Below are 17,565 nucleotides of genomic sequence, written 5' to 3' on the forward strand. Positions count from 1 at the left end.
TTAAGAATTTTGGGACACCATTTGGGACACAATTCTGTCCCTAACAGGGACTGATCTGCATATAGATACTATCTAAAGCTATAAGAGCTAAGGAAACGCGTGTGTGGGGTATCGGAGAGCCTCAGATGAGGCCTAGGCACAGCAGTGGGCACAGGTCCAGCAAGGGAGGTGGAGCCAGTAAGGGGAACTGGAAAGAAGCAGCCATTGAGGCAAAGGGCGAAGAGGGAGAATGTGGTGCCCTGGAACAGACAGAAGTGTTTTCACTTGGGCAGAGTGCTCCTGAGGTTCAGGGGCAAGTAGGAATGAATATTGAGGAACAGAAAGACGACCAGAGTGGCTGGAATGTAGTGAGTGAGTAGTAAGAGATGTAATTGAAAAAGTGGTCAGGGGCCTTGAAGACTGATAAAGGTGTTAGTTTTAATCTAAGAGAAATAGGCAGTCATGGAAGAGTTTTAAGCAATAGAATGCAAGACTCTTATCAAGATTTGTGTTATTAAAATAATTTTTAAAAAAAGAGTTCAATCAGACAAGAACATAGAAAAAATGTTTGTGTTATTAAAAAGTTCCCTCTGTTGTGTAGAGAACTGTTTAGAGGAGGAAGCAAGAGAACATAGTCATTGATGGAGGGTTAACGGGTGGTCAGGAGAAGGTTTGAGTTGGGATGGCTGTACCCTTCATTGGGGCGAGTGATACTGGAAGGGGGATGATTGCGGGGGGCAGTGGTTATGAATTCAACTTTTGACCTATCTTGTTTGAGATGCTAAAGACATTTCTGTTTACAGTAGCATGCCACTGATTCTTTCAAGTCTAGGAGCTTTTTTTTTTAAATAAATTTATTTTATTTATTTATTTTTGGCTGCTTTGGTTCTTCGTTGCTGTGCGCGGCTTTCTCTAGTTGTGGCGAGCAGGGGCTACTCTTCATTGCAGTGTGCGGGCTTCCCATTGCGGTGGCTTCTATTGTCGCGGAGCACGGGCTCTAGGCACACGGGCTTCAGTAGTTGTGGCACGCGGGCTCTAGAGCGCAGGCTCAGTAGTTATGGCGCACGGGCTTAGTTGCTCCGCGGCATGTGGGATCTTCCCGGGCCAGGGCTCGAACCCATGTCCCCTGCATTGACAGGTGGATTCTTAACCACTGTGCCACCAGGGAAGCCCTAGGAACTTTTTGACAAGTAGAACTGGAAAGAATTTGAATGCTTGTATTTTTATCTGAATTAATTGAAGCAATTTTCAAATAGATAGGTGGATTATAAACCTAGAGGGTCACAATTGTTTAAGGAGCTCTTAAACACCAAAAAGTAGTGTACTGGCAAGTATTTGCATATATGCTATTTTTAGTTGTTGCCAGTAGAGAGAGTAAGGGAATTTTAAAAATACTCATGGTTAAGAAAAGAGTAAGTGCAAGTGATTTAATTAGGTATAAACTTGTTCATTTAGTAGTAGGACTAATGGTTATCACATCACTTTTAAGTATCTTGAATATTAGATAATTGACTGTTTGGACATTGATTAAATGATAATAATAATTTATCACATAATAGCCTTAGATTACATATATTTTTTCCTGTGCTTATCATTTGGAAAGAGCATATTTTTTCAGTCTTTACCTACATTGGAGACTCTTAAAAAGTAGTAGTAGAGATGAGAAATTTAAGTAATATTTATCAAGTAGTTATATCCAGAACATTGTGCCGTCATATCCTTTATTGACTTCTATAGAAATGAAACATGAAAAATTTGAAAAATACCCCAATTAAGTTAGCACAATTTATGGCAAGTCTTTTGTGACATTGATTGCATTGTATAGTACATTGTAGTACTGTGGTATAGTAATAATGTTTTTACTGTAGATTCAGACTCCAGAGAAAAATGGCTCTTTGATCTCAAGTAAAGAGAGCTGAATTTATCTTTTTCATTTGAATCATTGTCTTTTTTTTTGTTTTTAATTACAGGGCTATTCCCTGATGTGGGTGGAGGTTATTTCTTGCCACGACTTCAAGGAAAACTTGGGTGCTTCCTTGCATTAACAGGATTCAGGCTGAAAGGAAGAGATGTGTATGCAGCAGGAATTGCTACACACTTTGTAGATTCTGAAAAGGTAATTACTTGGATGATTGCATTTTGTGTTGTTTGGAATAGCTCATACTGCATGGGGAGGCAGTATGAGTGGTTGAGATTACAGGCTTTGGTCTACATGGGTCTGAACCCTACATGTACCCTTAAAGCTGTGTGACCCTGGGGAAGGTGCTTAAGCTCTCCAATCCTCATTTCCTCATATGCAAAATGGAAATAATTATATCTGGATCCAGGGCTGTTTTGCCTGGTACCTTCAGTGAATATTTTTTAATGAATAATTATAGTCTGTGTAAAAAAAAAAGTAATATTTTAAGAAAGTCTAATATATAAAAATCTGAATTTATGTATAAAAAGATAGGCTTTTATAAAGATATTTTTGAAAGATTCTTTTGTTAGTTTCCCTAGTGCATTTAAAAGTTTATAAAATATGGTCTTAAAAACTCTTCTGAAGGGTATCTGTTGTAAGGGACACATATTACTTACCTTTGTCTTAAAAAATTTTTCTTAAACAGCATGGTCAGTTTTCTTAGCCCAGGATAGCACAGTGGCAAAGGATGTGCAGATGGACAGCCTGGTTTTAAATCCTAGCTTGAATTTAGCCTCTTTAGCCCCAGTTTTCCCATCTCCAAAGTGAGGATGGCAGTTTTATCATAGCAGTTGAAAGTCATTGTGTTAAATGTAACAGAAGGCCCAGTTCAAGGTGGTTTTGCCTCAGAATTCCCAGCAAGAGATTTGGGATTTTTCTGCTTCAGCTGGCTTAGCTCAGTCTTATTGGACTGGTTTGTGCCTGAACCACATGGGTGGGTGGAATACACTGGCTAATCTATATCCTAGCTAATGTGCTCCATCCCTTGAACTGTGGGGTAAAGTCAGTTTCCCAGGAAACCCATGGATTTCTGATCTTGAGGGAGGGGTGTTATGGGATAGGGGAAGGAATGCTATTAAAATGTATGAAGTATACAAAGTTCAAAGTTGTCCCCTTACACTGTTACGAGGGCCTTCCATCACATTTGCCTGCATTTTCATATCTTTCTCTTTTTTAGATCTTTATGGGCATCCTTGGTCACATTGAGTAGGTGGCTGTCTCATTCTTCCCTTGAGCTGTAACAGGAAGCAAACATGGGTACTCCATTATTTGCTCTGGAGGGACACCCTTGATTATAGTGGAATTTGGTTAAGGATAGGGGAGAGAGCTGATCCACAACCCTTTCCTCTCTTAGTCAGATTGCCCAGTAATATATGCAGTGCATAGACTACCATTTACAGGGCCTGTGGTGGATAACAGAAATGAATAATACACGTTGGGAATGGGGCTAGAGGTGGGTACAAAAGATAAAAAACCATCTGTATCATCTGACAGAGTAAAGTATGGTAAGTGTACAAACAGAATACAAAGAAAGGATTCAACGGATTGAATCCATTGAAGGAAGAGCTTGTTTATAAGAAAGGACTCGACGTTTTCTCATAGAGGTTGCAGTTCATCTGGGCCTTAAGATAAGTATTGTCAGGAGAAGTTTTTCTGGATAGAGGAGACTTTAATGAGCAAGCCCCATAGGGGTAGGAAAGCATTAGCTGTGTTTTAGAAACAGTAAAAAGTCCGTTTGGCTGAGTGTGGGAAGAGGTATGTGAGGGATATAGGGGGAAAGCTGTTGGAGGACAGAGGGAACGAAAAGTGCCCACCGAACTGAGAAGGTATCTTGAGACCAAAAAATGAAGCAGGCGGCTCCATATAATCAGTGGATCAGTTTGTTACAGGGTGACTTATGCTCAGGGTGGCATTGGGACAGTGATCTGGCAGCATTCGCAACTGCACTCTGCACTGCTGAGGGGCCACTGGGATAGTTTTATAGTTGACCTTCGGGTATGGAGATGTGTGCTTGGAAACAGGACATGCATTCCTAAACTGGGATTTATGAATGGGTAACTCATCTCTTGGGCACTGGGAATACATCAGTGAGAGTCTTCATCATTGTTTGGGGACTAACAGAGCATGGAGGCCACTTGGTCCTAATGAGTATTAAATGATGTCTATTAACTATTGATACAAAGCCCTTGATGACAGAGAAGTGACTTACCACACAGTACAGCCCTGGGTAGGGTCAGTGCGAGGACAGGAGGAACTGTCTGGGCCCAAGATGGTGTCAGTTATGTTAATAGCCATACAAGAGTTAAGTGTGGCTGTATTATTGACTATAGTAGCCATTAGTCACATGTGGCAATTTTCGTTAAAATTAATTAAAATAAAATTTATAATTGGGATCTTTAGTTGCAACACTACATTTCAAGTGCTCAGTAGCCAGAGGGAAACAAAGATGAATGTCTCTATTTCTCCTCTTCAATTTCTTTCGTCTTTATCCATTCCTTGCAAGACAGCATTTACTTTGTGGGAATGTGTGTGCCTTCAACTTCAGTGAAAATTGCCTTCATTGACTCAGCTGAAGGGAGAGCATCATAATTTTAAGACAAGGATTTTTAAAAAGAATATAAGATTTCTAAAGAAAAAAAATTCTGTGTTGCTGTGGTGTTATAAATGTTTTCCTTTTTCCCCCCCTGTAGTTGGGCATGTTAGAAGAAGATTTGTTAGCCCTGAAATCTCCTTCAAAAGAAAATATTGCAGATGTCTTAGAAACTTACCATGCAAAGGTAATCTTGTCAGTATTCTAACCTCAGATTTTAATTCATGGGGAAGGGGAAGTGACTGAAAAATTAGCAGTTGGTGAATATTATAGTTTGTGGATATAAATAAATGTGCTGGGATTTATTTACTTTAAAGCTTGTTGGGAGTATCAGTGCTTCACAATCATTTGGATGGCCATCTGAGAAGGTGACTTCTTTACATGCAACTACACAGCTTGTTTTCTCATTGCTGGTGAATTTCAGTGCATAGCCTTGTGATTGGCCCTTGCAAGGGCTTTTTACAACACACTGTGACATTTGTGTAATGGTGGTTCAGTGTTGATGCTATTTGTGGAGCTGCTAAAGTGAAACTCTGGTCTATATCTAAATATAATAATAACATACATTGCAGTGTTTTCTTTTAATTCCTTTTGTTGTCTAACTTAAATTCTCTTTTAAGAGCCAAGAATCTATAAAAATGCTACATGACTTCTATTTAACATGATAGATGCCATATATGCTCCCTCCTGAAACCCCACTAAAATTGTAGTAAAGGAATAAGAAAGGCAGGAATCCACAAAGAGAAATAGAACAGAAAAGGAGACAGTGGCAGGCATGAGATGTCAGGATTTTGGAAGCTTGAAAGTGGAATGATGAGGGCAACTACTTTAGACCCGAGAACACTGAACTCAGTGGGGGAAGCCAATAAGAAGTAAGCCAGTTCTTTCTGTAGACTCTTTGTAGGGTACCAGCTCCCTCTGACAGGCCTCGCTGGCTAAGGGCAGGGATAGGTGAGGTGCTCTACTGAAAAGAGGCAGAACATATTAAATGGGAAGAATTCTGGCCTCTTCTCCTAGTTGGTTTCCAGAACTCTTACGTACCATCTATCTAAGTTTGGGCAGCCATAACAAAAATACCGTAGACTTGGTGGCTTAAACAACAGAAATTTCTCACAGTTCTGGAGGCTGGAAGGTCCAAGATCAAGGTGCCAGCCTATTACGTTCCTGGTGAGGGACCTCTTCCTATTTTGCAGATGGATGCCTTCCTGCTGTATCCTCACACAGCAAAGAGAGAAAGTGAGCTCTCTCAGGTCTCTGCTTATAAGGGCATTAATCCCATCCTGAGGGCTCCATCCTTTTGACTTAATTACCTCCCAAAGGCCTCACCCCCAGATACTATCACATTGGGATTAAGATTTCAACATGAATTTTGTGGGGACACAAACATTTAGTCAGTAGCACCATCCCACTCCCAAGCAGTTCATTAGAAGCAAAAGAAAACCTGTAGCTATTGACATTCGAGCACCCCTCTAATGAAAAAAACATCCAGGCCTGATCATCTCATAATGCATCAGACAATTGACAGTCCCATAATTGCAATTGACATTACACACAAAGCTTCCTAATTTTAATGCTTCACATAGAATAACAAGGATTGCCAGGCATTAAAAACCGGAGATTGGCTAAAATAAAAAATGTACTTGAAGGAAGTAGGCAATGCAAGGAGAAGGAGGAACCCTAACAATTATAGGTTTGGTTGTTTTTTTTAATCTTCAGATAAGAGGAAAATATTTCATCTGTGAAATAAGAACAGATGTTACGAAGAGAAATAGTTAAAGAATAAAAAAATTTAAAATGTGACAGTGAAATAGGGGAAAACCTCACAACAGATTAGATTAAAATTGATGGATGAGGAAGACTCAAAAGAGGATAATAAGGTGGAAAATGGAGAGAAAAGAGAATTAGGTCTTATTCCAGGAGGTCCAAACCTGTTAGGAATTTGTAACAGAGGAGAGGAAATATTTAGAGAAATGGTACCCACCCCCCCAAATTACCCGGAACTGAAGAACATGAGTACAGATTCACAGGCCCTGAATAGTTAGTGTATGAATATGAATACAGAGCATGTGAGCATTTCATCAGATTTTGTCAAAGCATCTGACAGCCTCTTACGTTGTCAAATTGGGTAAACACGGGATGGATTATAGCGGGTGGGGGGTTGAAGCGCCTTCCCAAGGAGTTCTGTTAAATGTTTGGGTATTAGTCTGTAAGTGAAGCCATCTTGGCCTTCTCTTAGTCAGTGTTTTCCTCAGTGATTTGGATGAGAATGTTGATGGTGTTTTGATCAGACTGATTTGAAACTAAGAAACTAAGTTAAATTAGGTAAACATGTTGGTGAAAAAAAAAACCACTTCAAGTTCAGAGTGATCTGTTTAATAGTAAAAATGTGAAATTTGATAAATGTGTGGGGAAACACTCCATGTGTTTTCCTTTCCTTCTCACTACTACCACATTCACAACACTCCTGACTCCAGACGTGTTGGTTTTCCACACATCAGGCAATTCTCCAGGACACAAGCTGGGTGTCTTATGATTCCTTTCAATGCTGACACTGTCTACCTGAGGTTCGCATCAGATCCCACAACTTAATGGGCCCAGTCCCACAAGATGGACCCTGCTTTACACACCAGTCACAAATCCCAGGTTGTCACCTGTACTTCTCACTGACTGGCAATAAATTGGGGTTCTCATGACCCCCTCCTTGGGTTTGATAATTTGCTAGAATGACTCACAGATCTCAGGGAAACACAACATTTATTGGTTTATTATGAAGGATATGAATGCACAGCTTGATGAAGAGATACATAGGGTGAGGTCCAGAGGGGCCTCAAGCCCAGGGGCTTCTGTCCCCATGAAGTTGGGGTGAACTACTCACTCTCCCTGCATGTTCATTAACCTAGAAACCCTCCAAACCCCATCCTTTGGAGTTTTTATGACAGCTTCATTATATAGGCATGATTGATTAAATCATTGACATTGGTGATCGAACTCAATCTCCAGCCCTTTTCCCCTCACTGGAGGTGGAGACGGGGAGGTGTGGGATTAGATAGTGGAGTATGGGACTGCAACTTCCCTTGGTTGGTTCCCCTGGCAACCAGCCCCCATCCTTAGGGCTTTTCCTATAGTCACCTCAGTAACATAAACAAAGGTGTGATTGAAAGGGGCTTGTTGTGAATAACAAAAGACAGCCATTTCACCTTTATTTCAGGAACCGAAGACAAAAGACCAAATATTATAACAAAAGGTGATCTACTTAGGAATTTTCATGGGTTTTTGGGAGCTGTGAGCCTGGAACAAAAGACCAAATATATGGACGAAGACCAAATACATATTTTTTATTTTAAATCACAGTATCGCAATAGAGATAATTGTATTGCAGTCCAAGGTACCAAATTCATAAGTACAGGATGGGAGAAATGTAGCCTACAATGGCACCAGTTTTAAAAAAAGTTTTAACTGCCCAGTGTAAAGCACAGCATAATAGGACTGCCCCAAAACTAACCTAGAGTTAGTCCTGTTGTTTAAAGCATTGTATCCAAAACAAGGGTATGCGGAACCTTGTTGTACTTTGCTATGATTCAGCCACACCTGCAGCTAAGGTACATGTACCACACTTTAAGAATGACCTTGATAAACTGGAATTTGTACATAAGAAGGACCTGGATTGTGAGGGGACTCAAAACTGCACTGTGTGAGAAGAGATTAACTCAAGGGGGACTAACTAGAACTATAAGCACGAGAGGGCTGATTTTTGGTTCAAAAAAAATTTTTTTTTTAATCCTAATTATAGTTGTTCAAGCACTTATGAGTTCTTTTCTGAGGTAGTGTTTTTTTTCCCCTTGAGGTCAGTGCTGTGGGGATAATCGGGGATGTGGTAGGGATTTCTATATCAGACAGAAATTGGGGCAGGATGACATCTCAGGTCCCTTGAAATCCTTAAATTCATTGACACACTTTAATGATAACATAATCATATATAATGGCATACAAATAAAAATACAAGAACATTTTTTGCTGTTGATAGTTTTAAGAGCTAGTCTGGAGTAATACATAGTGTCTGAATTTTGAACATATGGTAATAGTTATTTATGAGACTGGATGTAATTTGAGTGAAAGTTACAATCTGCCACAAAATATATCATTAAATATGGTGAAAATTTTAAGAATTTTTAAGATTTGAGTTGCTTCAAATTAATTAAGGATTTTTATTTTCAAACAGTCCAAGATTGATCAAGACAAGTCTTTTATACTTGAGGAACACATGGACAAAATAAACAGGTACTTAAAGAGAGGTGTCAATTATATCTGTTCCTTTGGAAAGACTATATTAAATTGAATTTACTAACACTGTAATTGTGCTGTGTTTGATAATGTACAAATTCTGAGATCAGATAACGCAATGTTTTTTTTAGTTACCTTTGAAAGTAGCTTCCTGCCCACTCCTTCAGGGGGAAATAAACTCATTGTATTTAAGTAATCTATCATGCTGATTCATTTTAGTGCAAAACATTTCTTTAATGGGGAAGAGAGTCTAGAAAATAACAATTGAATTAACTTATCTTTTATCATTGTAAAGTCATCTTCTCTGAAGGTCTTATCAAGCTGATCAGCAAAAGGTTTTGTGCAATGATTTGAGAGACTGACAGACTGACTTAAACACAAGAGGAGGGAAACTGTTGGAAAATAAGGCAACTATCATTACATTTTATAAGCATCAGTTTTTGACAGTTAAGACATGATTTACTTATTATGTATAATAGATGCAAGAAAGCAGAAGAGAAAATGTAGGCTTTATTTCCCGTTAGTGAAGGTAGACTGCAAATACCCAGAGAAACAATGTTCTATTTCATCATCCTGTAATATAGGTTGGAAATTTTTTCATTATTGAAATAGGGTTTAGGGGAAGCCTGTGTTTAGACTCATTGCTATCATGGAAAGAAGAAATCGCTTGCACATTGTTGAAATCTTATGTTTCCCTTTTTTTTCATAGTTGGTTCTCAGCCAATACTATGGAACAGATTATTGAAAATTTACAGCAAGATGGTTCATCTTTTGCCCTAGAGCAGTTGAAGGTAATGTAGAGATTGTTTCTGCCAAAAGAGTGGTGAATTCTTGTGATAGGGAGGCCTCTGAGGGGTGTCAGAGCTCCGTGATGGTGACGTAGCCCACTGCACATCAGAACTCTGTGATGGTGACGTAGCCCACTGCACAGTTTTTTTCCTGAACTCAGCTGAGCTCCAGAAAGTAGTTCCACAAAACCTTTACCTAAACCCAAATGCCTTGTCTACCTGCTGGATATTGATAACAAAGCTAAGCTGTTTTTAGGTCCTTTGACTATAACAGAGAAGGACTTCATAAGCATGCTTCATCTCCAGTAGTCCTCCTTGTCTTGAGGGAGAAATGTTCAGGGATGTTTTTATTAGAAGGGTTGGATCAATGGAGAACAGTCACCTTATAATATATTGCAGTTGTGACATTAGTCTGTAAGTTCTATTTAATGTGCAACACATCAGTATATGGTCTTTTTAGCAGTAGGTTTCATAAGAAAGTGATCCTTTCTAAACTAACAATAGGCTCCATCTACAGCCATAGCCAAGCCCTAAGCAGTGTTTCTCAGTGTTAGGTACACTTTGATCTTTCTTCAACATGACTCAACTGGTAACAGCAGAAGAAAAGCTGTTTTTGTGTAAATGAGTGCATATTGGATACTGACATTCATGGAACTATCATGTGACTGTGAAACTTGGGGTACTTTACACTTCTAGACAAAGGAAAGAAAATGTATGTTTCCTTATACTAGAAAGAAAAGGTGGTTTCTCTTTATCTGATAGTATTTTTCAATTTACAGGTATAGTTATAGCATTTCAGTTGTCAGGTAACTTACTGACAAAAAATTTAAATTAAATCTTACCTGTGAAGATGAAAACATTTCCTCATTCTTAAGGGAATATTAATTTGTCTCTTAGGATCTTATTTAGTATTGGAATTCTATTAACTTTCAAGGATAGGCATAAATTAGAGTAAGTAGACCAGCTATATATTTCCCTAACTCACAAAAGTAATGTTACTGTTAACAGTTTTCAGGAATGTTTGCATAAATGTAGATAATCATTTTATATTTCAAGGATTCTGACTTGAAAGTTGGTTCTCTTGTTTTCAGAGCAATATAGAAACCAGCATTCCTGTTTGTGTTTGTTTGTTTTTTCAGCAATAGGTTTAAGTATGCACTTAGCAATTTCATTTGAAAATAGTCATGCAGCACATTACCTCATAGGCTATATATTGAATAGTATAAAAGCAGTACAGATAAGCAACTAACCATATTATTTTAAAACCACTGGCCTACCCCAGAACTGAGGGCTAGGACTCAGATGGTCTTCCAGTTTTCCTCCCATTTCTCTGGCGATATGTTTATTCTGCAGTCAGAAGAGGGTACTTGGCAAGCCACCCATCACAGCTAGGATCAGCATAAGCACCCTCACTGGAAGGACCGATTTTCATTTTTATTCAGTTGACCTGCTCTGTTGAATGAATGTGGCTCCTCGGTATTAGTATCTGCTGGGAGTAACATGATGTGGGGATCAGAAATTCCCACTGAGGCGTCCCTGACAGAGCCTTAGGTATAGGGCTTCTTTTAATTATGTCAGCCAGAAACACAAACCAAGAAACAACCCTGAAGGAGAAGATAGTTGTTAGTGCTTCAGTGACAGGTTTGCAGATCACATGTTTGAACAACTTTTAAAGAAGATTCTAACACTTGTGTCAATAAACCTCAAGGATTGCTCCTGACCCTGTGGACTCTTCAGGGATTCCTGTCTTCCTTCTGCAGGTCCCAATGATCTAGTCTGTATTGATGTTTGAAGTTGCAGCCATCTACTCCATGTCTTAGGGGTTCCTTTCTCTCTAGGATTGTCCATGGGGAAGAACATAATCTTTTCAACATACTTGCTTATCATTAAATAAAAACATACAGTTTTTCTTAAATCCTTTCTTTAGATTTTTAACTGCCAATCACTATAGGATAACATACGGGCTAAAAAAACTGACAAATATGGGGAAGTTGTAAAGAAGTTCCATCTTTACAACTGATGGAATTTTCGTAGTACCTTATTTTATGGCTTCCAATGTCCTTTCTTAGATTTTCCTCCTAAGTTCCAATACACTTTTTTTTTTCTTTTTTTAAATAATGCTGTGGGTTGGAATTCATCAAATCTCCTTTTAATCACTCTTTTGGTATAGGTTGTTCATGGTGCCAAGCAATCCATGTAAGCTAATGGGCTATTTAAATGCCCTGATGGGTAGCTTATACTAGAGAAACCTTAACCAAAGACTCCCATTGCGGTATTCTCACGTGTGTGTGTGTGTGTGTGTGTGTGTGTGTGTGTTTAGTTGTGGGGTCAAATACATGTAATGTAAAACTTAACATCTGAACCATTTTAAAGTGTATAGTTCAGTATTGTTAAGTATATTCACGTTGTTGTGCAGTCAATCTCCAGAATATTTTCAACTTGCATAACTGAAACTTTATACCCATTAAACAATAACTCCCCATTTCCTTCTCCTCCCAGTCTCTGGCAACCACCATTCTGCTTTCCTTTTCTGTGGATTTGACTACAGTGGACAGCTTGCATAAGTGGAATCATACAGCATTTTTCCTATTGTGACTAGCTTATTTCACTTAACCATGACGTTTCAGGTTTCACCCATGTTGTAGCAGGTACCAGAATTTCATTCCTTTTTTAAGGCTCAATAATATTCCATTGTATGTTTATGCCACATTTTATTTATCCATCCATCTGTTGATGGGCATTTAGGTTGCTTCTACCTTTTAGGTCTTGTTAATATTGCTGCTGTGAACATGGGTTTACAAATATCTGCTTTTAATTCTTTGAATACATACTCAGAAGTGGAATTGCTGCATCACATGGTAATTCTATTTTTAATGTGTTGAGGACTTCCACACTCTTCTCCATAGCAGGTGCACCATTTTATGTTCCCACCGACAGCAGTGCACAGAGGTTCCAGTTTTTCTGCATCCTTGCCAACGCTTGTTATTTTCTGTCTTTTTTTTTTTTAAAAATAGCCATCCTAATGGCTGGGGGGGTGATAGCTTATTGTGTGTTTTTTTTGTTTTTGTTTTTTGGCCACGCCACGCGGCTTGTGGGATCTTAGTTCCCTTACCAGAGATTGAACCCATGCCCTTAGCAGTGAAAGCGTGGAGTCCTAACCACTGGACCACCAGGGAATTCCCTCATTGTGGTTTTAATTTGCATTTCCCTAATGGTTGGTGATATTAAACATCTTTGCATATGCTGATTGGCCATTTGTATTTTCTTTGGAGATATGTTTAAATTCTTTGCTCATTTTTTAATTGGGTTTTTTGTTGTTGTTGTTGACTTGTAGGAAGTGCTCTCCCGTTTCAATCTCCCTTTTCTGGTAATGAGACTAGCAAGCTTGCCAAAGTAAAGAAGGTTCTTCAGGGCCAATGAGAGAAGTATTTCTTTTCCAGAATTACAAGTGATGTCAGTAATCAAAGGAGTCATGGCTAGAAGCGGTTGAGACGACCTCCCTTGCCTCAACTCTCAGCAAGGATACTAATCCAAGGAAGGAATTTAAATGGGTCACCAGTCCTTAGGAGGGCTGGGGAATGAAGTCCACGGCCAAGAGAGGCAGAGAAACAAGAGCAGAGAGCAGTGAGTCAAATTAGTGTCCAGGAAGGTGGTCCTGAGCAAATGGCCAGGGAAACCAGTGTTGCTTTTGACTTGTCTTTTAGGTGTTTTCTTGTTACTGATGTAGGATATCCTGCTGTGTTAAAGGCTTAGAGAGAGGGCGTATACTTTCCTTTTCCAGTACTAGAAAACTCTTATTAGATTTTTTGGGATTTCTTCTTTCTAATCAGTAATGTGAGATTTATGTATTTTTTTTATTTTAAAATGCTCATTTCATGAAGAGTAAATGAAACTCAGTTTTTACTTGAAGAAGTTAACATACAAGAATATGACAGGCCTCTATAAAGAATTCATGCACTGAAAAATTGGAGGGAAAACAGGAGAACTAAGAAAGATAACCAGGGCATAGATTTTAAGAAAGAGGAGCAGCAAAGTATTAAAACGAGAAATTAAACTTAAAAGATTACTAATCTTTCTGTAAGCTTTGAGAATTACCTGTATACTGTACTATTTAAAAATAAAGTGACCGATACTCAAGAAAATTGCTACAGGAATTGTTCTGTAAACAACTAGAAAACTGGACAAAACGTATGAAACAAGTATTTATAGAGCTTGGACAATGCAGGCAGCACATGTGATTCCTGAGAGAAGGGAAACAAACAAAAGAGCCCTAAGATTGACTCAGCTTTCTTCCTGCAGGAGTTTCCAGAATATTGATCTGTACGTGTTATGGGTAAAACTCCACAAGAGCAGGGAAAGAGTCACAGGAAAGCAATAGTCTGTGAACAGTTAGCAAGTCTCACACAGGTCTGGGAAGTGTTCATATTCCCATCAGCCAGAAGATTTACACTTTAGTAGTGGGCGTAAATTAATACTAGAGTAATACTTGCTCTGAACTCCCAAGGTAATTCAGTGGGGAAAAGATAGTCTTTTCAACAAATGGTTCTGGAACAATTGGATATCCATATGCAAGGAAAAAAAAAAGTTATTGACTCTTACCTTGCCCTTGTAGCGGAGGAAAAAATTCTCTATCCTCTTAGGTTCTCTGGCTGGGCCTAAGAATCAGACTGACATAAGACAGATTAAAAGGAGAAGAGTATACAAATTTTATTAAATTTTTACATGTACATGGGTGTCTGTACAAGAGAATGAATACCTGAGGAATGACCAGAGCAGGAAGCTTGTATACCTTTTAGACAAAGAAACAATAAATTTGTGAAGAATTGACAAGACAAATAACTTTTGGCTAGGAGTAGTAAATGGTAAAGAAGTAACTAGGAAGATAAGGGTTAATTTAAGAAGGTTCGTTTGTACAGATTTCTTGGCCCCAAATTCCCTGTCTCTGGTGATCAGAATGGCTTCCTTCCTCCTGGCACAGGGAGGGTACCTTTCACATGGGGGTTGTATCTCCTGCTTTCAGGAAGAAAAGGAGGGTCAGAGTGCCCTTCTTTTTTTTTTTTTTTTTTAATTTTTATTTATTTATTTATTTATTTATTTATTTATTTATTTATTTATTTATTTATTTGGCTGTGTTGGGTCTTCGTTTCTGTGCGAGGGCTTTCTCCAGTTGCGGCGAGTGGGGGCCACTCTTCATCGCGGTGCGCGGGCCTCTCACTGTCGCGGCCTCTCCTGTTGCGGAGCACAGGCTCCAGATGCTCAGGCTCAGTAGTTGTGGCTCACGGGCTTAGTTGCTCCGCGGCATTTGGGATCTTCCCAGACCAGGGCTCGAACCCGTGTCCCCAGCATTGGCAGGCAGATTCTCAACCACTGCGCCACCAGAGAAGCCCCCAGAGTGCCCTTCTTACACCTACTGTTTCCCAAGTGCCTTTAACTCAAAATAATCAATATGACAACATGGCGTATCTTGGGGTGACATGCTTTGAGCTCCTTCACACTATATGCAATTCAAAATGTATTACGAACATAAATGTAAGCAGTAAAACTATACCACTCTAAAGGAAAACATAGGAGAAAATCTTGGTGACTTTGGGCTAGCTAAGATTTTCTTTTTAATGCAAAAAGCTGGAACTGCAGAAGAAAAAAATTGATAAATCTTTATTATAATAAAACACTTTTCCTCTTTGAAAGACACTATCAGGAAAATGAGGAAGCAACAGATTGGGAGGAAGTATTTGTAAAATGTGTATCTGATAACAGGACTTTAATCCACCACATATACAATATAAAAATGTAAACAGCACAACTAAAAATGGGAAATCTAGACATGTCACCGAAGAAGATACATGAATGGCCAGGAAGCACATGAAAAAATGCTCAAGATCTTTAATCTTTAGGAAAAGGCAAATTAAAGCCACAGTGAGATGTTGCTCTGCATCCATTAGAGTGGCTAAGATTTAAAAGGTTGACAGTACCAACACCAAGTGTTGGTAAAGATGTGGAGCACTTACAACTTGCATATTGCTGGCAGGAAAGCAGTTTGGCAGTTTCTTATAAAGTTAAATGTACACTTACTGTAAGATCCAACAATCCCACTTCTGGGGATTTACCCAAGAAAAGTGTAAACTTTTGTCCACACAGGTGCTTGTCCTCACATGTTCATAGTAACTTTATAATAGCCCCAAACTGGAAACAGTCCAATCCCTATAAGTATTGAATGAGTAAACAGATTGTGATATATTCATACAGTGGAATATTATACTCAACTATAAGAAGGGATGAGCTGTTACATTAAACAGCTTGGATGAATCTCAGAAGCATTACGCCAAGTGAAAGAAGGCAGACACAAGGACTACCTACTGTGTGATTTTATTTTTATGAAATTCTGGAAAAGGCAAAACTGTAGGCCCAGAAAACAAATCAACTGCCCGGGATAGAACTGAGGGAAGTAGAACTCTTTGGGGTGATGGAAATGTTCTATATCTTGATTGTGGGGTAGTTGTACAACTGTATACATCTATCAAAATTTATGGACCTACGCACTTAAAATGAGTGAATTTTATCATATGTAAATTACATCTCAGTAAGGCTAACTACTTAAAAAATAAAATGATATGCCAAATTATGTTTAAAAAACAGTTTGACCTATAGAAGTGGGCATTATATTTGCTGAAGGTACCTATTACACTGTGCAGTTAATTGCTATTAATAAGAGTAACTGAATGGCAGTGTCGATGGATGCATTGTTCCTTTGGGAAAGAGCACAATAAACCTTAAGGGGAAAATGCATCAATTTATGTAGACAGGAAGAGAAAACAGTTCCCAGTCCACTGATGGAGCTTAGTGACCCTTAAGTGCTATCATGAGCATTTAGGATATCATCAAACAGGAGTACCTGCATCTTTAGATACTGTCTTTTCAATTTTGTTTAATTGTTAATGCTTTTAAGAAATTACCGGAAAAATCTTAAGGTTGCAAAAAGCACTCTTCTTGGACTGGTTCTAAGCCTTTTATAAGAGGAAAGAAATATTAGTGCCCATTTCTTTAAAACAATATGACCCTCCAGAATGGTGAAAAAATATTTAAAAATAAAAATATGTCTGTGAAGCTGCAGTATTCGGTGAAGTAGACCAACTCGTTTAGGTATTTTGTGTTTCTATTGTTTTTTTGGGTCAATCTGAACATTTCTGGAAAAGATTTATAGATAGAAGTACATAATGTATAAGATGATTATTTAAAAAAATATTCACAATTCATAGCAAAACATAACTCTTAACTACAGTTGATATAATCTAGTTAAAAAAATCAAAGACCTGTTTAACAGACAGGATATAACAGGGGCTTATGCCACTTGGTTTTAAAATAACAGATGATGTGACTTACTGTGGCTTAAATTCTACCTTCCACTTAATTTCATTCAATCCCAAGGACAAATGCTAAGAAATATTTCCCTTTTAAGCCTTAAACAGCACAACAAAGCTTCAGACATTTAGTGTTGAACACCGTAAAAGTGACAGTGTTATTCCGTAAAGACCTCTACCTGCTTGTCCCTGTCCCCATTATGTGTCCTTTTCTCTCTACTGCTCCTGTCTTTTTGCTTTATTGAGTGTCATCTATAGCAGACTATAAGCTGCTGAGAAGCTTGCTTATTCCTGTATTTCCAGACACCTGTCACAGAGCATTTCACATGGTAGGTATGATGAATGAATGGGTAAGGTGCTGTGCTGCCACTGAGTTTCAAAAATGAAAATCCAGTACCTGTTCTCAGAGGGAGTTCACAATCCAGTGGAATAGACGCGTAAACAAAATATGGTAAGTGCTACTAAGCTAGAGGCTTGCACAAATTATTGTGGGTGTCCAGAAAATGGTGGAAGGAGTCTTAAAGGCTTCGCAGAGGAGACCTCTGAGCAGAGAATAAAAGATGGGAATGAGTTGTCAAGTGGCAAAGGGTATATCAGACAGAACAAAGC

At 38.6% G+C, this 17,565-nt stretch overlaps 1 protein-coding gene across 4 annotated transcripts in view; it reads left to right on the forward strand.

The window, feature by feature from the left end:
* Positions 1-17,565, forward strand: part of HIBCH (3-hydroxyisobutyryl-CoA hydrolase) — a 107,452-nt gene that overhangs the window by 75,068 nt on the left and 14,819 nt on the right. For 3 of the 4 annotated variants that reach the window (XM_082397387.1, XM_082397386.1, XM_082397388.1), the window contains exons 8-11: positions 1,950-2,095; positions 4,630-4,716; positions 8,749-8,807; positions 9,520-9,601. In XM_082397387.1, the coding sequence (XP_082253513.1) occupies positions 1,950-2,095; positions 4,630-4,716; positions 8,749-8,807; positions 9,520-9,601 (374 nt within the window). The remainder of the gene's footprint in view (positions 1-1,949; positions 2,096-4,629; positions 4,717-8,748; positions 8,808-9,519; positions 9,602-17,565) is intronic. The other variant, XM_082397389.1, reaches the window with a different exon arrangement.

The sequence above is a fragment of the Balaenoptera borealis genome, assembly GCF_965194805.1.
Source record: "Balaenoptera borealis genome assembly, chromosome: 6".
In the NCBI taxonomy this organism is placed as follows: Eukaryota; Metazoa; Chordata; class Mammalia; order Artiodactyla; family Balaenopteridae; genus Balaenoptera; species Balaenoptera borealis.